At 48.7% G+C, this 21,680-nt stretch overlaps 1 protein-coding gene across 1 annotated transcript in view; it reads left to right on the top strand.

The window, feature by feature from the left end:
- Positions 1–21,680, top strand: part of TNR (tenascin R) — a 426,026-nt gene that overhangs the window by 364,064 nt on the left and 40,282 nt on the right. The window contains exons 9-13 of the mRNA XM_007165361.2: positions 5,402–5,587; positions 17,560–17,649; positions 18,747–19,010; positions 19,619–19,888; positions 21,076–21,195. Of these exons, the coding sequence (XP_007165423.2) occupies positions 5,402–5,587; positions 17,560–17,649; positions 18,747–19,010; positions 19,619–19,888; positions 21,076–21,195 (930 nt within the window). The remainder of the gene's footprint in view (positions 1–5,401; positions 5,588–17,559; positions 17,650–18,746; positions 19,011–19,618; positions 19,889–21,075; positions 21,196–21,680) is intronic.

Raw genomic sequence — 21,680 nt, 5'->3', positions numbered from 1 at the left:
AGGAGGGGAGAGGGTGCTGAGCCCACTGGTATCCTCATGGCAAGAGGGGCATCCAGGGAGAGAGATGACGTGTGCTTGGGCAACCACGTATCACAGACACTGCAAGAAGGAAGCGAGAGGTTTCAGGGCAACCCGGTGAGGTCACATCTCAGGGCAGAGGAGCGCACAGCACCAGTGGACGGGAGAGCTGGGTTCCTGTCCTGCCTCTGCTACCAGCCAGATCTGTGATTTGACAGAAGTCTCTTCCCCTCGGGTTTAAGGTTTCTCCTTTATAAAATGAAAAGTCTGTCCTGAAGTCACTTGACATTCCCATCGCTAGCCCAAAGGGCAATTTTGTGAGGGTTCAGTACCCCTTCCTGGAGTCACTTGATTGCAATTTGCCGGAAATGGCTGTAATGATTCCATAAATCCACAGTGACTACACCAGCACGACGGCGCCCCTTGGAGTTGTGCAAAGCCCGGGCTGCATGCCTGGAAGCAGGCCTTCCACCTGAGAGTCTGTGACTCATCCTGCCGTTTGTGAGCACCGGCAAGAAGGCTAATGTAGACCCGGCTCCAATAGTCGGGCAAGGCCAGACCTCACGACCTGCTCCCTGGCTCTCCAGGAGCCCATCAGGCCGACCGGCTAGCAGACAAGTAGGTCAGCCACCATCCAAAGACAGGCTCCCTGGCACTCTCACTGGGTGGTCGGGGGCTGTGACCCGGCAGTGAGTCTCCATCTAACCCAGATACCCAGTCTCGGCCTCTCTGCCCTGTTGGGGGGCGGCAGCGGGGTGGTCACACATCAAGGAATGTCTCTGCCAACTCCCCAGTTGTTGCAGAGATCAAAGGAAACTGCCGGCTTCTGTAAGATCTAAGAACCGGCATCTCCTGATGGGGTAAAGTAGGAGAATCACTAATTCAGGCATCCTACATTGAGTGGTGGCCTAAGAGTCTGTTACGGGATGGGGTAAGCCAGCCAAGGGGCTTCAGGGAGGTTCAATAAACAGCACCATTACCCTCCACCTGTGTTTAAAATCAGCTGATCAATAAGGCAAAGAGTAAGACAGATGGAGGCCAAAATATCCCCTAGCTTAGCGTTGGATGGGCTTGCCAACGGATGGACCCTGTGGACCTGGGCAAGACCCTCATCTGGCGGAAGTTGTGGGGCTACTCAGGTTAGGGCTTACAGCACAGAGGAACAAGCAGAGGCCGATCCCCATGTGCAGACGGCTCCCATGAGAGAGGGGAGCAGGAGGGCTGTGCCCGGGCCTGCTACAAAACTCACCATTGAAGCAAGTCCATCTTCCCCAGCAGAAGAAAGAGGGAGGCCGGGAATCTCATAACGGGTTTCCCTCCACCCCAAAGGAAACATTGGGAGGGGGAGAAAAATTCCCTGTTACAAGGGAGCAAGCATGGACACTGATGAAACGGAGAAGGCAGCTTGACTCTTTTGAAAGAGGCCCTCTCAGGTTTGTTCTCCAGCCCCTGTGCCAGACTCCACCCCAGCCAGGGGTCGCTGGTCAGATGTTTTACTGAACACATGTTGGGATCTCCAGTGACTGTGCATATGTCTTTAAAATAAAGGGACTACGTTCTGCCCATGTCTCTTGCCTTCTTTTCCCCTCAGTGAACCAAAACTGCTCAGGGCCTCACACACAAGCTCCCTTCTTGGTGAATTCAAGGTCAGCCCTGCCCACCCCCGAGCCTTTGCACCCCCAGGACACGGTCTGCTCCGGTGCTGGGACCTCCTGAGGGCCATGAGTCCTGCATTCTTTTTTAATTTCAACACAGTTTTTGTGTGAAAAGTGGTTTCTTTGTGCTTTACTCAGATAAGGAGTTTGAAGAGGCAGAAAAGGAGACGAGAGCTCTCCAGCGGCAGGACGGAAAGCATAATTCTTGATGTTTACATCAACGAGATGGAAGCAGGACTGGCTGGTGGCCCAGGAAAATTCCAATCAAGACAATTACATTCTGCCTCCTAGAAGCTCCCCCTGAGTTTCCGTTCGTTGCGTGATTCTGTTTCCGGTTGCCGGGAGGATGGGCAGCTGTTAGGCGGCTACCTTCTGTGGGCAGCAGCAGCCTGTACCTCCAAGCTGCCCCGCTCTGCCCGAAGCGGGTGAGGGGGCAACAGGGGCGGGGTGGGTTGCCGCAGACAGCTTTGCAGCCCAGCTCTCAAGGCCTGGGGTTGGCAGGTGCTGGTTGAATGAGGAGAAGATGCCTGCACCCTCACGGCAGGGCCCTCAGTCATTTCAGAACTCTGCTTAAATTCAAATTAGCCAAAGTGCTTTTCCAGGTGATGGCTTCGACACTAGGAGCGCACTAATTGCACAGGCAATTAAAACGGGGATTTGCTTCCTGCGTGGTGAGCAGGGTATTTGTCTGGGTCTTAGAGCCGCTCGGAAAAAGGAAAGCACCGATGGAAGCCCACTAAGACCAATGGTTAGAGAGAAGGCAGCCCAGGGAAACCCGGAGACCAGTCTCCCGAACCTCCCTGCCCTCCGTAACTCTGGTTGCAGTTGCCCTCATGGGGGCATTCCCGGGACTCTTTTGGTGGATCCTTCCGCAAACCACTGGAGAGAAGCACGGAACAGATTCTCCCTCACAGCCCTTGGAAGGGAGCCAACATGCTGGTCTCAGACTTCCAGTTTGTGAGACAATACATTTCTATCGTTGAAGCCACCCAGTGTGTGGCCCTTGGTGGCGGTAGCCCCAGGAAACGCATACAAAGGTCCAAGTCACAACAGCTGGAGCTCCCACCTGCTGGGCGGGGACTGTACTCTGAGAATCTCCTGGAAATGCCTCCACAAGTTCAACCTGGATGGCCCCTGTCAGCCAGCCAAGACCAGCTGCCCTCAGTCAAAGCTGTTCTTTTCCCTGTACCACCTGGCCCCAAGCATCCTCAAAATCCCCAGCTGGAATATTTAACAAGACTTTTCCAAAGGCTTTGAGGGCGCAGACAAGACCGAGAACTGACAGTATTCATTCAGCCACTTCACACGTGCTTAACGAACACCTAGTAGGTGCCAAGCACTGTCCTAGGCAGTGAGGATGCAGAATAAACAAGATAGACAAGATCCCAGTTCACATGAGTTACATTCCAGGGGGGAAATGAGATAAGCAAGAAGAAAAGAAACATATGGGATCATTTCAATCACGAGGATTATGCTAAAAGAATGAAATGGATGATATAGAGGGAGTAGTCAGAAAGGCCCCTCTGAGGAGCTGAAGTTTTAACCAAGACCTAAGTGACCTCAGTCATGTGAGGGTCTGGGGACGAGCGTTCCAGGCAAAAGTAGCAGCCAGTGCAAAAGCCCTGGGGTGAGAATAAGCTTGCTGTGATTCAGGAGCAGGAAAAAGGCAGTGCAGCTGGAGCACGGTGAGTAAGGGTAGAATGTTCCAAGGTGCCACCTGAGAAGCAGGCAGGGCCAGATCACGTAGAGCCCTGCGGGCCACAATTAGGAGTTTGTAATAGGAAGCAGCGGAAAGTTTTCAGCAGGAGAACTGCTTGATTTAACTTATGTTTTAGAGGTGAGAGTCTACAGCCCCAGCCTCTCCACAGGGCCCCCACTGGACACCTGGTTTTACCTTGCCCCTAGCTTGCTGGTGTGTTGCAGAGACCAGCATAGCTCCCACTTGCCAGGGTGCCCTTCAGCTGCCCCTCCTAGAGGTCAGGCTTCAAGACCTAGGGGGAGCAAACCATTTCATTCCACCCCAGTCCTAAGACACCTGCCTTCTCCAGCCCTCATTCTCAGGATTGATCTCTTTGGGGATCATTGACATTGGAAATGTCCAGTCCCTTCAGAGGAAACACTGCCGCCTATCCACAGCGCACAGCTCCTAAGGCTAAAAAAGCAAAAAACAAATCCATAGTCTAACAAACTTTTCCCAGGTCTGGGGTCTTTAGTTGTGAAGAGCAGTAGGTAAATACAAGACTCAACCTGAACCCTGAGTGAATCTCTTTTGGCTCCAGTTCCATTCAGGCCAAGCCCCGCCCAGTCCTTTGCCAGCCTCTCCTCCCACGTGAGATTTAGGGATGTGAGATTTAGGGATCTGCAGCCCAGAGCATTCCTCCTACGTGCCCCTCTACTCATGCTCCTCTTTCCATCCAACTGCTCAAGAAATCCCACACACAGCACGTGGATAATGCACAGTTTCCAGCATGCTAAACCCACACTGAGTAAGGAAACGTTTCTCAGAAAAATAAGCTGCAGAGGCATAAATCTGCTAAAAGATTCACCCAATTTACATCACTAAACAGAACACTTCTCACTCTGCAGCAGCTGCACTCAGGTTGATTCACAACAGTCCCATCTTCTGAAAGAACAATCGGTGGAGACTTGCCTGGCATTTGCAAATTAAAACAGTCTACTTGAGGTTTTCCCAGAACAAACGGCTGGTCCACTCCAAAGTTAAATTCAAGTCTCAAAGTCAAGACCTATTTGGAACTTTTTAAGTGGCAGTTTGTCAAGACAGCACCTTCTTATCCTGTAAGTTGTTTATGTTGTTTCTGCCCAAATAAGCCTGAAGAGATGACCAGTCCTGGAAGAGAGAACCAGCCCCCCACAATTGCAGAAAAGACCCCAATGCCAATGGTCTTTTCACTGTTGTGGAATTCTTGGAACCCCAAGGAGCAAGCATTGGGGGCGCCAGATTGTTGGAACTCAGGGAGAGCTTTGGAGGCACCAGGAAGCCAGCACACGGCTTGGGCACCTAATTTTGTACCAGGCACCATGCTACTCACTTCTACATGCATTGTCTAATTTGTACAACTCCCTGAAAAGGCAGTATTATTAGTCCATTTTACAGATGTGGCCATCAAGGCCCAGTGAGATGAAGACTTGCCCACGGTCCCATTACAATAAGAGTCGGAGGTGGGGCTCAAACTGAGACCTGACTCCAAAGCTGACTGATTTCCAATACATCACATCCCCTCTCTATAGGCAAAACTTTCAGCAGTGTCTATGCAAGTAAATCCAGGGGAAGACACCTTATACTTCAAAATCTTGCAGTCAATCCTCTGCTTTTTGCTCAGTGATCAAATTTGAAATTACTCTATTTCATCTTCATCACTTGGATGCCATCTCTGATTTCCACTTTCTAGGGTTTCTCGTGCTTAGTCTCAACCTTATTATACTAACTGGTTCATTCTTCAATTTCTAGAATGCCACTAGAACTCCTGAATGGGAATGGGGGACGTGTAAAGTGTGTTGATATCTAACTCCCGAATAAAACTCTCCAACCTGCCCACGTAATCTGTCATGGCCAACCTGGCAGACCAAAAGCTGAGGGACAGCCCCTGGGTTCACTCAAATGTGAGGCAGAGGGTCATGGGCTCTCACCCCAAAGCCTGTTCAAGTTCAAGATGCATGACAAATGCACATTATCCTGTGTGATGTTGGTGATGTCTGGATTTTTTTAGAGATTGACGCCCCCAAGAACCTGCGGCGTGGTTCCCGCACAGCAACCAGCCTTGACCTTGAGTGGGACAATAGTGAAGCAGAGGTTCAGGAGTACAAGATTGTGTACAGCACCTTGGCGGGCGAGCAGTACCATGAGCTGTTGGTCCCCAAGGGCATCGGTCCAACCACCAGAGCCACGCTCACAGGTAAGTAAGCTCCTGGGGGCATGGCAGTTCCTGAGTCCACACCCTCCCAGCTCTCTCCCCGGCTGTCCAACTCCACATCCAACCATTGGTCCAACCATCGCCAAATCCCATTGACTTAACCCCTCAAGTACCTATCACATACGTCTGCTGTTCACCATTGCACTGCCATCACCTGGTCTAAGCTACTACCACATCTTGTCCTCGCCACTGCGATAACCTCCCCACTTTCTCTCCCCTCTGCTCCCCTCTTCACTCCATCAGTTATCTTTCCAAAGTACATTTCTGATCATGCCATCCCATTTTGCAGCCATTTCAGGGACTCCGACTGCTCTTGGGATAAACTCCAAACCCTTGCACGGCCTTGGTTTCCTTACCATCTTCCCCAGTCTCCTCTCCCTCCCGCGTCCCCTGGTGCTCCCTGTGCTCCAGGCGCACAGGTCTACTTTTTTCAGTTCCTCAAACGCCTTCTCCCTCCTGCCACAGGGCTTGGCGCGTGCTGTTCCCTCTGCCTGCCAGGCTCTCCCACCACCCTCTTTACCTCGTGACGTCTGCTTCCCTTCCAGCTCTCAGTTCACCTGTCACTCCTCTGGAACCCTGCCTGGTTCCCAGGCGAGATCAGGTCATCCTGTCTGGCAGCCTCATCTTACTGGTTACCACTCACAGCACTCCTCAAGTTATCGTCGTACGCTTGTGGGTGTGATTATTGGATTGTCAGTCTCCATCTTAGACTAAACTCTGTGAAAGGGGGACCATATTTGGTTTCGCTCATCATGACTCCCCAGCGTTCAGCACAGCATCTAGCACTTACAGGTCCTGGATAAGTGATGAACGAATGAATAAACGCATGCATGAATGATGAGAGAAACTGCACATGCTCACTATGACTGGGGTACAGGCTACAAGAGCCTGGTTATGCCTTATGTACCCTATAAAGAGTGTGAGTGGAGGGTGGTTGAAAGGTCTTAAATAAGATGACGCAATGACCAGATTTGGGCAGCTGCAGTATGGAGAACAGACGGGAGCAGGACAAGGCCAAAGGCAGGGAGAGGTCAGGAGGCTGCACGGAGTCAAAGAGAGAGATAGTGGTGGTATGAACTAAGACGATGCCCCAGGTCACCGTGATGCTTGGCTGGGGAGCACTCCCTGTCCCCATGAGGATGTGGCGCCCAACCAGTGCTCCTCCTGGGGCCTTAGACACACCCGCCAGGAAAACCTACCTGCTGGACTTTGCTGAAAGGTAGACGGCTGGAAATGTGAGGCACAGTTTTCAGATGGAGACTGTGCAAAGCAGCCATGGACGAGGGGCCACCAGTGTGCTCGCAGAGACTTTGTTTATCCTGTGTCTTGGCTTCTTGCAAATGCATTAGTAGGCAAAGGATCCACACAAGAGAGTGCGTACAGTAAACAAGGGCAGTATAATCAAATCTGTTTTCCTCCTGAACTGAAATCCCAGACCACCTTGCCAAATGAGGCCAGTTAAAGTAAATATAATAAACGTTTTTTCCAAACAGACGCACTCCTGAAACACAGCAAGGAGATGGAAAGATATGCTGACCAAGCAGGTTAATGGGGGTGAATTAAACATAACAGGAACAGACCAGCTGGCATAGAGCCTTTACAGAGAGCTGGAGACATTCACAAAAATTCAGCTAAACAAAAAAACCTGCAATGATACAGGAGGGAACTGGTTCTAGGCGCAGCCCATCTCTGCCCAGAGGCGCAGGCTGCTTTGGCAATTAGCAATTTTACAAAGATGATGGCTAGTTGTTTGGATGGAGGACACACTTTAAAATCATGCGATATAGAGAACTCAGTCACATCCTAATAATAATCATCCTATTATTTCCCATTACCGGGGTGGGGGGAAAAAAGAAGATTCTACATCCATTTGATCATCTCTGTTATTCCAGGCACCTTCACATAGTTTTAGCTTATTTAATCTTCACAACAACAACTCATGAGGGACAGGAGAACTAAAATATTGCCTGCCATATCAGTAAACAAAGGATGTCACAGCCATCAGCCATCACATTATAGGCGCCCCAGTCAGCATCTCCATTTTACGGATGAGGAAATTGAGACTCAGGGATTTTGGAAACTTGCCCGAGTTCACAAAGCTAGCAAGGGGGCCGTGACTCAAAGGCAGTTCTGAATCCTAGTCAAAAGTCCCCATCCCTTTTCATGGCTGCTCCTACTAAAGAAGTAACATGGAAGGAACAGTCAAATCTTGCAGACTTACAAGGAATGGAAAGGTTATTAGTGAGGAGTGAGCTCAGATAGGTTGATTTTTTTTTATTTGAATTGGGCTTATGAAATAAAACTATAAATATATATTACACATAATTATCCCAGGGAGCTCACTGCTGGGAAGATTTATAAAGGCAAATAGCCTTATGTGATTTAAAAAGGGATTATAGGAATGTAAGGAAATCAAGTATATCTGTACTTGCTGAGATGCAGATTACAAGGATTGCTGGCAGTCTCGCTGTGGTAGCTGGGGAAAATGAAGGAAAGACCTGGAAGGAAGGAAGGCAAAAAGAGCGAGAAGTTTGATCCCAGCTTTAAATAGTTGTGTTTTCTCCCTCACTCTCCAACTTGGAGGCTAAAAAGGAGAGTTTTTTCAGCTTCTGAGACTTGTTTTTGTTTTGGGGGGTTTTGTTTGTTTGTTTGTTTTTAGTTCCAAACAAGTTATTTGCTTGTATATATAAAACAAGACCCTGGACTCAGTGGGAAGGGCATTCCAGGCTCATCTGAAGCAATTCCTCCCTGGTCAGAAAGAGTATGAAGGACTAGAAACTTCAGCTGTCCCCACCCTCCTTATCCCCAGTCAAAAATAATTGCAACCCTAGCAGAAGGTACCATTCTCTCTTGTCTCAGTTTTATTTGAATGCTCGGTTCTGTGGGACATGTTAAGAGCTGGGACTCTAGACTCTGTATCTAGGCCCAGTTACTCACTGTGTGATTTGGAGCCATTGACTCGACCTTTCTAAGCCTCTGTTTCATCATTGGTAAAAGGGGAATAATGCCACTTACCTCATAGTGTTTGATGGGGCTTTAATGAGATCATGTACTGAAGGAGTTTAAGACCATTCTTCTAACATAGCAAAGTACTCAATACATGGATGATGGTGATGATGATGGGGGGGCAGGGAGGAGGGGGAAGAGGAGGAGGGGGAGGAGGAGGAGGGGGAGGAGGAGGAGGGGAGAGGAGGAGGAATAAGGAGGCAGAGGAGGAGGTCTGTGAGCTAACGGATGGTTTGGGACGACCCCGTATAATAAGTGTGGCACAGAGTGGAGACCCTGCTTCTCAAAGTGGGGTGTGAGGACCAGCAGCAAGGGCATCACCCCAGGAGATGTCAGAGCCCTCTCCCCCCTAGATCTATGCAATCAGAGCCTGCATTTTACAAGCCCCTCGGGGGATTTGTGTGCACATTAATGGTCAAGAAGCACTCACTTAGAGCATGGTTTCTGAAGTCACCCACTCATGTTTGAGACCAACTTCACTGATGTGCATCTATCTTTGGGCAAATTTCTTCAGTTTCTGTGCTTCTGCTTCCTGGTCTGAAGGACATCATGTCTACCTCATAGGTTGTTGGGAGGATTCAATGAACTCATATATATTTATATATCTGAGCACTGGTACATAGAAAACCTTCAATAGCCATTTGACCTTTTATTGTTTTTAATCCCTACAAAACTCAGCCTGGATCTCTGGCAACCTGGCCTCTCCCAGGCAGAAGTTCACATACCCTTTATTCTCACAGCCAGCTGACTCCAAGTCCTTCCAAGTCCTACGGCATCTGTACTGGATACTCCTTGCAGAAGCCCTTGTCTCTGCAGCCACCACTTACCCCTTCGCTGTGGAATGCAAGCCCTTCCCGACTCTGGGGCTCAGAGTCACACGGCGGGCTCACAGCACCCCCCTTCATCCTCCATCATATACCTCCCCCTTTGCAACACAGAGACCAGGCTGGGGCACAGAATACCAAACATTTCTTTTCCAGTATTCTCTCTAGGCAATGCCCAGCAAATTCCCTCTGGAGTGTGAATCTGTTTCTCAACAACAGACTCGGTGTCTGCAATGATTTTTTTTCTCTGCTCTGGTGGCTTCTGCGTCCTTAACGATAAGTCTTTTTTTTTAGGCTCAGCCTCTCAGCCTGGACCACGTCTGCTTGGCCTGGGAACCATACCTGGAGTCCCAAAGGGGTCCCCGAGTGTTATGTACCTTACAGGCTCACCAGGGTCCCTCTGGGTTAGAACCAGAAGCACGTACCAGGGACTGGCACCGTCACTGTTTTCTGAGTAGCAGTGAAAGACCATACACCATACAGAAAACCCCTAGTGGAGGGAGAGAGGGAGGAAGGGAGGAAGGGAGGGAGGGAGGAAGGGAGGAAGGGAGGGAGGGAGGAAGGGAGGAAGGGAGGAAGGGAGGGAGGAGGAAAGGAAGGAAATTTTCATTCTTTGACTGGAATTTGATTAAAAAAACGCAAACAAAAACCCAAAACCCTGCCTGTGACCAATGCAAATTATAAGCACTGCTCTGGTCTCTGTCTGAGGGGGCTCCGCTAAGCTGTCATCAGAAAAGCCTGTGGCTTCGGTGTTCTGCGAACAGCGGAAAGGGGTTCGTCTTCAGTCATCTACAGTCTCTTGCCTGGTCCTCCCTCAGGAGCAGGGGCCCACACTTGAGGACCCCTGTGGTCAGGAGAAGGGCAAAAGGAACTGGCCCGTATGGCCACATGAGCACTGGGCTCTAACCCTGCTCCGGGGCCCGGTCATCACATCCCTCACCCACTCGATGGGGCGCCCCCTCCACACCTCTTGATGATGCTTCCCAACCAGCTGCCTCTCTGCACTGCGACTCCCCGGATCTCCAGTCAACAAGGTGCTAATCAGAAAAATCATCAACAGGGCTCAGGAAGCCCAGAGGCTTGAAGATTCCTACAGACTTCATGGTGCAACATTGGATCGCGAGAAAACACAGACCTGCAGCCAGCCACACACGACAGTCCCCCCCACACACTCACACACACACACTTGCACAAGGCTGACGTGTGCAAGCACGCCCCAGTCAGGCCCTGTGAATTGCCGCCTTCCAGGCCTCTGGTTGCTGGGGACAGGAAACCGAGGCCTCTACCAAATCCCTCATTGTCTCCTTGGGGCTCAAATGGAGATCTCGTGGTGAGAAGGTGGGCTCCGCGAGGTGCTTGTCCACAGGAAGATTTTCCATGAAGAAATCCGAGACCCCCAGAGGAGTCCAGCTGGCAAATCAGCGCCGACCGAGGCACTTGACGTTCACTTCACCCTGTCTGCACTCCCTGACATGCCAGGGCACAAGCCCCAGACCGAGTGCCAGAACTTCAATGCCCCGCAGCCTCCTCTAAGGAGGAGGAGTCGGGCAGTGGGCCCGGGGCCTGGGCCAGATGGTGCTCATCCTGCTTTGGGCGAAGTCACAGTGACCCCAAGTGGTCACTTTGGTAAGGCACCCTCTGAGCACAGCGCCACCTTCCAGGGGCTGCAGAGACCCAAGCAGAAGAGAGGAGATAAAGGGCAGAGGCTTCCACAACGTCCTCCTCCTCACAGCTGGCATGTAAGGGCATCTGTCCCCTTATTTGCATTAAAGGGCTGGTGCAAGGGAACCAAGAGTAAAGCCAGGTGGGAATTTTTTCCGTTTCTGCTTTGACTTCTTCAGCAGCGAATGCTTGTTTACAGTAAAGACCCAGACATGGGATGTTCCTGTAGGACAGGGGGTGAAGACCCACGTTCCTCATTAATCCCACTGGCAAAAAGAAAGTTGCATCTGAGAACAGTCCTTGGTGTTATGATTTTCTTTTTAAATATAAGTTTGTAGGACCAGTCCCTTCCTTAAAGTCAGCAGAGAGTCTTCTCTTGATGCTTGAACATCATCCACACCCAAATGAATGTCCTCCAAAGCCTGACTCATTCAGGGAACCCTGGAGAAGCATCTGCCATTCCCCAAGAATATCAGAATGGGGAGCCTGGGGGCTTAGATCTCAGTACACTGAAAAGTAGATTGTTGCCTATCCGGTATGATTTCAGGGGTTCCCAGAAGATCCTCTGTCTCCAAATATCTCCCCATCTATGAAACCTCTGGTACCCAAATTCCCTGCTGGAAATTTCCCTATAAGGGGCCCTACATTAGGTCCCTGGTTTTCATAAATTCTTTTACCAGATATACCTTTGCATATGTTATTCCATCAGCCTGCCCTTTCCCCAACCAAATGTCCCCTGATCCTTTAAAATCCAGCTGAGATATTCTCTCATAGAAGTCTTCCCAACACCACCATTGCCCCTGCCATGCTGCTTCTATGCATCATATTTTTTTTTCACTATACTACATACTGAATTAAAATATTAAAAAAATCAAATCCCTTGACCCAAAGACCTAAGAGTCTACTGAGGAGACCGGCAAGAAAACTAACAATAACAACATAATAGCATGATTGTGATAAAAACTGAGAGACTGACTGCAAGCTCCTTGGGGACAGGGTCATCAGTTTGCCCCTCCCTTTGAAGGCAGATGTCCTTCAAATGCACTAGAGCAGCGGTCCCCAACCTTTTTGGCACCAGGGACCAGTTTCGTGGAAGGCAATTTTTCCAAGGACGGGGCGGGGGTCGGGGGGGGGGGTTGGCGATGGTTCAGGATGTAATGCGAGCACAGGGAGCCGCAGATGAAGCTTCGCTGGCTCGCCCGCCGCTCACCTCCTGCTATGGGGCCCGGTTCCTAAGAGGCCGCGGACCAGTAGGGGTCTGCAGCCCAGGGGTTGGGGACCCCTGCACTAGAGACAACCAAATCCCCAACCCCAGTTTTGTGGACTTGAACTTCACAGATATTCTGGAGGTGAGTCCAGGGATTCAGAGACGGAAAGGGTCCATATAGTTCTGCATGGCCATCTGAACCTAATCAAGCCTGCAGACCCCAGGTGTCTTATTCGTGTTTCTGCCGGCAAGACAGAGCAATCTCAGTTTCCTGGGCCTCCTTCTCCCACTGTTTTCCTGCTAGCAGCAGGAAGCATGAAGAATAGGTTTCCTAACAGAGGGAAGTGAGTCATCCTGTCTTTATCACCCACCCACAGTCCTTGCAGTGTAGGTGAGAATCTGCTAGTTCCTCTTGCTCTCCAGCTCTAATTAATCTGTTCCTGCTCACTATGTCCCATCCTGCCGATTAGAAAATTCCATGTCTCCGTCGTCCCTCAGCCTTTCCTAATCTTGGCTAGCTTTCAAGGTTCAAGTCCCTTCTCTAGAAAGCCTTCTCTGGCTACTCCAGCCCATGCTGATCTCATCCCCACTCTGAACTGGTTTTCTTAGTTAGCAGCCCATGGTGTAGTGCCAAATCACCTTCAAATTCCAAGGTGCTTACTCCACTCCCCTCTCCTAGCCTGTAAGACTCCTAGGGACAGGGACCATGCTATGATGTGTCACAAAGAACAATGAACCTGGGTTCTAAACCCAGTTTTATTGTATATTATCTCTGTGACCTTGATCAAGAAATGGACTTCTCTGATCCTCTGTTTACCCATGAGTAATGCCCTCCTGGCAGAGCTGCAGGGGAAAACGAGGTAACAGGTATGAATTGCTAAGAAACTATAGTTAATAATAGACCTCCTGGCCACCAGACACTTAAAATTCTCTTTTGATTTTTATCCCTCCTTTCTTCCCTCTCTTTTTTCTTCATTATTCTTCTAGATTACTGCATGCAGCTCATTGCTTGGCATATTATGGGTGCTCAGTAAGTAATTAATTTCCTTCTTCAGTACAGATTTCTTTTTATCTCATTAAGGACAAGGATGATTCCATTCAGCTCACCCTGGTATCCCCAGTATACAACCCTGTTCCTGGCACAAAGGACGCCCTTAGTAATGTTTGCTGAGTGAATGAACTGTGTGCTTTGGGAATTCAAAGAAGAATGGTTATGCAGTGAAAGAGATGAGGAAAGCATCACCCTCTAAGCTGAACAAAGGAAGTTCTATAAGGGATGCAGAGTGGTGGTTTCCTATGAGATGAATTTTCTGAGCTATTGTTAAGAAAGGGAACAGAGCCATTCATATGCTACTACTTGCAGGAGCTGGATGGAAAGATAAAGAGAGCATTGGTAGAGAGCAAGGGGTCTTTAAAAAGAGAGAAATCCCTAGGAGTCCTCCAAGTGCTGATATATAAGTGTACTGGGTATGCCTCAGATACGCATTTTCTTTTCCAGCAGAGGTGTACTTTACCTGCTGGCAAAGAGCAACAATTCACTTGTAGCACAGGAAGAAAGCTGCTGAAAATCAAAGGAAGCGGGAGGCAGGAACCTATAAGCAAGTCTCACTTCCAAATCACCTAGACAGAAAGCCTGGGAAGAGAGTACTTTAAATTCTGCTCTGCACTTTTCTGGGAGAAGATGATTCCGTTGTAAATTATTGAACATTTCATTTAAGCTTCATAAATAAGAAACTCAGATGAAAACGTTACATGGTAGATCCGTTTGGCAACATGTAATTTCTGTCTTCCTCCCTCGATCTGTCACCCTTCATCTACGTCGGAGAATTTCTACTTCATTATAGGCAATTGAAGGTCTCAATCAGTTGTCTGAGAAAAGCAGTTTATGTCCCAAAGGTAATCTAATTTCTCCAACCAAGGATGTAGCTGGGACTCGCCGAACATACTGACGGAGATAAATGTGTGCTTTGAATGGATCTGGGGCGTTGCAATCACCCAACTCATTCTAGTGACAGGTACTCGGCCCAGCCAGGGGCCAGCTCCTCGCTGACCCCGGGACTCCCTAAATCACTGGTTTCATCAGAGCCAACAGGCTAAGCTTCAGCAAACTGACAAGAGGTGTGCGGAGGACCAACCTGTACCTTCCTGGGGCTCACCAAAAAACAACTCAAAATCCTGGAATAGTTCTCTGAGCAAGGTAATAATACTATGGGCTACTATCACAATGGGCCAGGCACTGTTCTTCACACACGTTGGTTCATTTAATCCTCACAATGACCCTCTGAGATAGATACTATTATTCTTCCCATTCTACAGAAACTGAGGCTCAAAGATGTGAAGTAATCAGTTACACGTGTAGAAAGTGGCAGAGCCTGAATATTAATGTAAGTACGGCAGACCTCAAAGTTTACCTCCACCAGTGTCAACACTTTAGAGAAAGAAAGAACTAAAGGTTAGGAAATGAATGGAGCTGGTTTGAGAAGGGAAAAAGAGGGCTGATTCTTTTTTTTTTTTTTTTTTTTTTTTTTAAGAGGGCTGATTCTAACACATTCCGTCCAGAGAGCCTGGTCAGTAAGGCCCGGTAGGTTCTGCCGTACTGGAGCACGAGGGATTCACTGCACAGGCTGTACTGAAAGCCACAAAGAGGAGGGAGTGTAGAACTCTCTGGGTCCCAGGCAGCATTCACCGTCCTTAATCCAAGCCGCTGTTAAGGAAAGGTTGCTCAATGCATTTCCTGTCAAAATCGTTCCTATTACCTCAGGGCTCCTGGGGAAGTCACAGCTGCTCCGGGGGCGGGGGATGAAATGAAGGGAAGGGTAAGGCATTCAGTCCTAAAAGCCCTGAACCCTGAGGCCAGAGCCTAAGGATCATCTCCAGCTGGTCACAGACTTACTCTCTGCCGTAGTTTCTTTTTATAAAGAAATAACTACTGATTTGAATAGTGTCCCCCCTACCCCCAACCCCCTCCCCCAAAAAATATCCATTTCCACCTGAAACCTGTGAATGTGACCTTATTCGGAAAGAGGATCTTTACAGATGAAATCAAGTTAAGATGAGGGTGGGCCCTAAATACAATGTGACCAGTGTCTTCAAAAGATTAGGAGAAGACACAGACACACAGGGAGAATGCCATGTGTTATGGACTAAATGTTTGTGTCCCTTCCCGCAAATTCGTATATTGTAATCCTCATTCCTGATGTGAAATGGGGGCCTATGGGAGGTGACTAGGTCATGAGGGTGGAGCCCTCATAAATGGGACTAGTGACCTTATAAAAGAGACCTCAGAGAGTTTTCTTGCTCTTTCGCTGTATGAGAACACAGTGAGAAGATGGTCTATGAACCAGGAAGCAGGGGCTCAACAGACATCAAATCTGCTGGTGCCCTGATCTTGAACTTCTCAGCCTCTGGAACTGTGGGAAACAAATATTTATTGTTTAAGTTGCCTGGCCTAGAGCAGCCCAAACAGACTAAGACACCACGTACCAACAGAGGAGAGGCAGAGACTGGAGTGATGCAGCTGTAAGCCAAGAAATACCAAGGATTGCCAACAACTACCAGAAGCTAGGAGGAGGCAAGGAAAGATTCCCCCCATAAAGTCTTTGGAAGGAGCATGGGCTTACCAACACCTTGATTTTGGCCCTCTAGACACCAGAACTGTGACAGAATACATTTCTGTGGTTTTAAGCCACCTAGCTTGTCGTCCTTTGTCATGGCAGCCACAGGAAATTAATGCAGATGGTGAAAAGACTCCCCAACCCACTTTCCTCACGAGGTTGTGAGGAAAACGACAGTCAAAACACAGTCAGGTATTTTGAAAAGAACAAATGTTATATAAATGCAGAACAGCAAGATCATCGGCCTTGGTTCTGTCGAGCCCACAAAGGGCCCCAAAAAGAGCCTCCCAGAGGGACTCAGGCGGACAGTGAGGGGCCCTACAGGTGATAATCTGATCTTGTTGCATATTCCTGCAGCTCCAGTCCTAATAAATGAGGGTGAGTTTGATGCGGGTTTGGTACGAGAATAAAGGCCCCCAAAGATGCCCACATTCTACTCGCTGGAACGTGTGACTATGTCATCTTACATGGCAAAAAGGAAAGTACAGATGTAATTAGGTTAAGGATCTTAAGATGGGGAGAACAGCCTGTCCTATCCAGGTGGGGCCAATGTAATCACAAGGGTCCTTACAAGACGGAGGAGAAGATGGGACCATGGAAGCAGAGCTCAGAGAGAAAAACAGATTTGAAAATGTTACACTGCTGACTTTGAAGATGGGTTATGGGGACACAAGCCAAGGGATGCAGGCAACCTCTAGAAGCTACAAAAGGCAAAGAAACAAATTCTTTCCTAGAACCTCCAGAAGGAACACAGCCCTGCTGAACCATTTCAGACTTCAGACCTCCTGAACTATGAAATAATAGATGTGTGTTGTTTTGAGCCACTGGGTTGTGGTAATTTGTTGCAACAGAAATAGGAAATTAATACACCAGTCAAACCAGTTAATCTGAAAATGAATGTGGGAGAGGGTAGGGAGACACCCCAAATAATTCTAGATCCTTTATATTGAACCCTAAAGAATTTCCCCCTGTAGTTGGACAGTTTTTTCATTTTCTCCAGCTTCCTCGGGTCCCCCAGAAGTCATCCTAACATTGAATCCACAGCTTTGAGTGCCCTTGGTAGGGAGCCCACAGCAGCAGGGCTTCTGCATGCCCTTACATTAAAGGCCTGACAGCCCTGTGCTCAGCGAGACAGTCCATCCACAGGTGCTCCCCAGAAAGGATGCAAACGTCCCCACATGGCCTCAGTCCCTGTCTATAAAAGGTACAGCTTGGTCTTCACCCACAATGTTCAAGAAATGCTTTAAAGGCTTAGGTCCACACAATCCTTTTCGATTACGCACTCCCCCGATTCACAATGTAAGCAAGAAATCCCTTCACCAGTTGTAGCCAACCTGAGACTCTAAGTACCTCAGGGAGACCTTCCACAGCAGAGCACAGTTCTGAAGGTCACTGACAAGGGCAGCCTCACTGCCCTCCCGAGGAGACCAGCAGCAAGAAGGAAGCTCTGCACTGATCAGTTCGTCCTGTTGACTTGGTATGGATTTTCAAAGTGGTGAAATTGGGATTTCCTAATAGGTAAAAATAGGAGTGGATTCGGGAAGATCTGAACAAGAACCTAAGGTCATTTGCTTCCCGCCGTCCAGCCTTCCCCATCCCTGACACACACGGAATAATGTTTGTTTCTGCATCTACCAACAGATCTAGTGCCTGGCACTGAGTATGGAATTGGAATATCCGCCATCATGAACTCACAGCAAAGCGTACCAGCCACTATGAATGCCAGGACTGGTGAGTAGGAAGATTGCTGTGGAAGGAGACCAGGACAGTCTGCAAGCCTGAGGGTCCACGGAAGCTTAGCCCAGCAAGGACTGGTCAGAAGGCAATGCCCCGTAGTGAACAGGTCCCTGGGTGACGATTATCAGCCAAAGAACACCATCTACCGGTAGCTTTTTGATTCCCTGTGCCTACCCTCTGACATCTGACGTGCAGGATGGACTCCCACCCTCTCCCCACAGATCTGCGTGTGGTTCCCCACAGTCTGAAGGGCTGCCCACAGCTGTGGAGAGCAGAGGTGGAAATCCCCAAATAAGTGGGTGTTGTAGCAAGTCATATTCCCTTCTAGATCACCCCACAGCAGGCAGAATGTGGTACTCCTCACCATGTAGGACAGAAGCCCTCAGAAAAGCCACAGGCTGAAGGTCCAGACATGGAAACAACCCATTCAATCTAAGGGCAATGGAGAAGTCCACTGAGACCCTTGCTATTCTGGATCCAGCAGTTTTGCTTCCAAATCCTGGGCAAATTCCAAAGTCACTTTAGTAACTTAAGTACAAGCAGCCTGGGCTGGGCTGGGGATTTTGAACCAATCCCTGTCCCAAGGTTGTCCAGCACAGACCACCTCTCTAGAGAACCACATGGACATGGGTCCCCAGGAGTCCTCAGATCTTGTTGCCTGCACACCCATGGCCAGGTCAGTCAAAATGGCACCAGCAACAGAGGTAGCTACGGTTGCCAGGAATGGCATATCCGTACTTGATGGTGGTACCTGTTTTGCCATGGTTGGCTTACTGAGAAAGGCTGGGAGAAAATGATTACAGAGAGCTTAAAAATCAGCAGCCAGCTTTGTCCCAGAGGTGGGTGTATTCCAGTGGTGTCGGAGTTACTAATGCCTTCCTGCAGATTGTTCATCTATATGCCAAGCTCCTGGCCATCTTTCAAAGGAAAGGTACTTAACAAAGTGTGAGATAAGTGTCAGCAATGACAAGCCAATTTTCATGGTCAGCAGACCCGCTGATAGCTTAGAAATCCACAGGGGGTCCAATTCCAATAAATACTGGCCCTCGTGTGGAACTTATGTAAAATAGGCCACTTATGTTGATCCACAGAACTTGACAGTCCTCGAGACCTCATGGTGACAGCCTCCTCAGAAACCTCCATCTCCCTCATCTGGACCAAGGCCAGTGGCCCCATTGACCACTACCGAATTACATTCACCCCATCCTCTGGGATCGCCTCCGAAGTCACTGTGCCCAAGGACAGGACCTCGTACACACTGACAGATCTAGAGCCCGGCGCAGAGTACATCATTTCAATCACAGCTGAGAGGGGTCGGCAGCAGAGCTTGGAGTCCACGGTGGATGCCTTCACAGGTACCAGGACAGCAGAAATCTCGGCTGGGTTCAGGGATCAACGGATCTTAGTGTGAGAAGGTCATCTAGGCAACCCACTCTTCCAGTGCCCCATATCCTTTAGAGAAAGGAAGAATGTAGGTGGAGAAAGAGACAGAGGAGAAACTAATAAATACCTCAAGAGGGAATGGTTGGAGGTAAAGAGGGTGACGAACAAGGCTACCTGCATGCCTGAAATTTTGTATCTGGTTTCCTATAGGCTGCACATAGTGGTTGATTCTGTTCATAATTCCCTGCCTGCACGAAATCAGTGGGCATTCTGAGGATCCATGGGATCATGTTAAATTCCTTCCAGGATAGAGGTTTTAAATCCTAGATCAGTATTATGAATAACTCAGAGGTAATGCTGGTTTTATACTGCTGAGGGCATTCATTTTTCAGTGTATGGCTTGGAGAAAGGAGAGTAGACAGGACAGGAGAGTGAGGATGTGGAAGCTCTGGGTCAACAGGTGAAGGTGTAGTCCTTATCTGCGAGGAAAGGAGATCTCTTCAGTCAGATGCCTCTTCTATCCCAGTGGCCCCACCACCTCATGTGGATTTCAGAACCATCCATGTCCTCTGCTTTGCAGGCTTCCGCCCCATCTCCCATTTGCACTTTTCTCACGTGACCTCCTCCAGTGTGAACATCACCTGGAGTGACCCATCCCCTCCAGCAGACAGACTCATTCTGAACTACAGCCCCCGGGATGAAGAGGAAGAGACGATGGAGGTCTCTCTGGATGCCACCAAGAGGCATGCTGTCCTGATGGGCCTGCAGCCAGCCACCGAGTACATCGTGAACTTGGTGGCAGTCCATGGCACAGTGACCTCTGAGCCCATCATGGGCTCCATCACCACAGGTGAGGCTGGAGGAATTGACAGCAGGTGGTCAGGGGGGTTCCCACAGTAGCCTTCAACAAGTCAATGAAATTTACAAGGAGAAACACCCAAGGAGTAGGGGACCACCTCATTTATCAAGAGAGGGTCTATGAGTTGTTCTGAAACAGCCACCTCTTCCAGGGCCGCACAAAATGTATAAGATGGGAAACTTCCATTTAGAAGGTAGGATGGACTCAATGTCTTGAGGAGGCCAGGCCTTTAATGCATTGGTCCAGAGGTCTTCCCACTACCAACTTAGGAGAAAGCCCTGGAGAGAGCTAGTCTCTAAGAGGAAACCCTTCTACAGTGAGGAGACATCTGTTCCTATTCTGGAGTGCCATCTCTTGACTGCCCAGTAAGTTCACTGATGTGAATGATGCTTCCTCAGGATCATATGGGACTAGCATGCAACCATACAGGGACCTGGTACTCTGAGAATGGGGTGATCTGCATGTTGTTTGGAAAACACAGGTACTCTCAGATGAATTGGATCACTTGTATCTCATCCTTCTCATATATAATCACAAATATGAGTGTGCATGTGGGTGAGGACATGTGTGTTTGGGTGGTTTCTTACATACTTACAAGAATTCATAAACTGAACAAGTGGATTAAACACTCAGCTGGTTTTGACCCTGCAATCTTCCAGTAGTCAAAAAAACAGTATATGGTATAAATAAAATACAGTTTAGGGAAGTGGATTTGTTCTGGACTTGTGCTCTGAAATCCCTCTACAGTCAATAGCAATTTTTCCAAATTGAACAAAAGGTGGGTGCTTAACAGAGATAGAGAGAGAGTTGGGTTTGTCCAAGAGAAGCTGCCCCAGAGAGAATGACCATTACTCCCAGTTCAAAATAAAACATACAAACTTAAAGGAAATTTCCCAATTGCCCTACAGATAGGTAATAGTTGCTGCACAGGCACAGACCTTGACAGCTTGACTTCATGTTGTTAAAATATTCTCCAGGAGCATGACACTGGCCATTCCTATGAGGTTTCAAGTGAGACTTCAGCCTGATCATGGTTTTAAGGTTGCCCTAGTATAAAGTAAGGTCTTGTCTGCCTCTGGGACACCATTAGCTCTTGGTCCACATAAAACCAAAAATAGGAATTTGTTTTTCACACTGTGCTTCCTGTCTTTTTCCCATAACCACCTGGGTCCTTGTAGGAATTGATCCCCCCAAAGACATCACAATCAGCAATGTGACCAAGGACTCAGTTATGGTCTCCTGGAGCCCTCCTGTTGCATCTTTTGATTACTACCGAGTATCATATCGGCCAACACAAGGTAATAAAGTTTCTTGGTTTCTCAAAGATGAATGGGATTTGGAGCTGGATGAAGATTGTTATGGGAGAACTAGTGTATCCCAGGGAATATCACCCTCCTGCCTGCAATTTCCTTCCTCTCTGCAGCATGCTGCATCAGAATGAGAGTGGGTTGATGAGGAGCAGCCAAGGAATCCAGAACTCACCAACTCCTCTGACAAAAGGCTTGATTACATTCACTCAAAAAGCAGGCCCTTCACCAGTAGAGTGAACCATGGTAATCGGTCACCATTATCCAGACAGTGTAGTGAGAAACAAAGAACTCTAAAAGGATCTACCAAGAGCCAGGGTCACATGCACTTTTCTGAGAGAATTAAAGTCCAAGTCTAAACACCCCAGGGGATGCCTAAAGACACCACAGAGCCAGATGGAGCCTTGGAGGGAACCACAGTGACGGTGGTCCTATTACAGCCACTCCAGCCAAGTTATGAGTCAGAAGAAGTTGGC

The sequence above is a fragment of the Balaenoptera acutorostrata genome, chromosome 1 (assembly GCF_949987535.1).
Source record: "Balaenoptera acutorostrata chromosome 1, mBalAcu1.1, whole genome shotgun sequence".
Lineage (NCBI taxonomy): Eukaryota > Metazoa > Chordata > Mammalia > Artiodactyla > Balaenopteridae > Balaenoptera > Balaenoptera acutorostrata.
The sequence above is the reverse complement of the archived record's forward strand: the minus strand, read 5'-3'. Positions and strand labels throughout refer to the sequence as shown.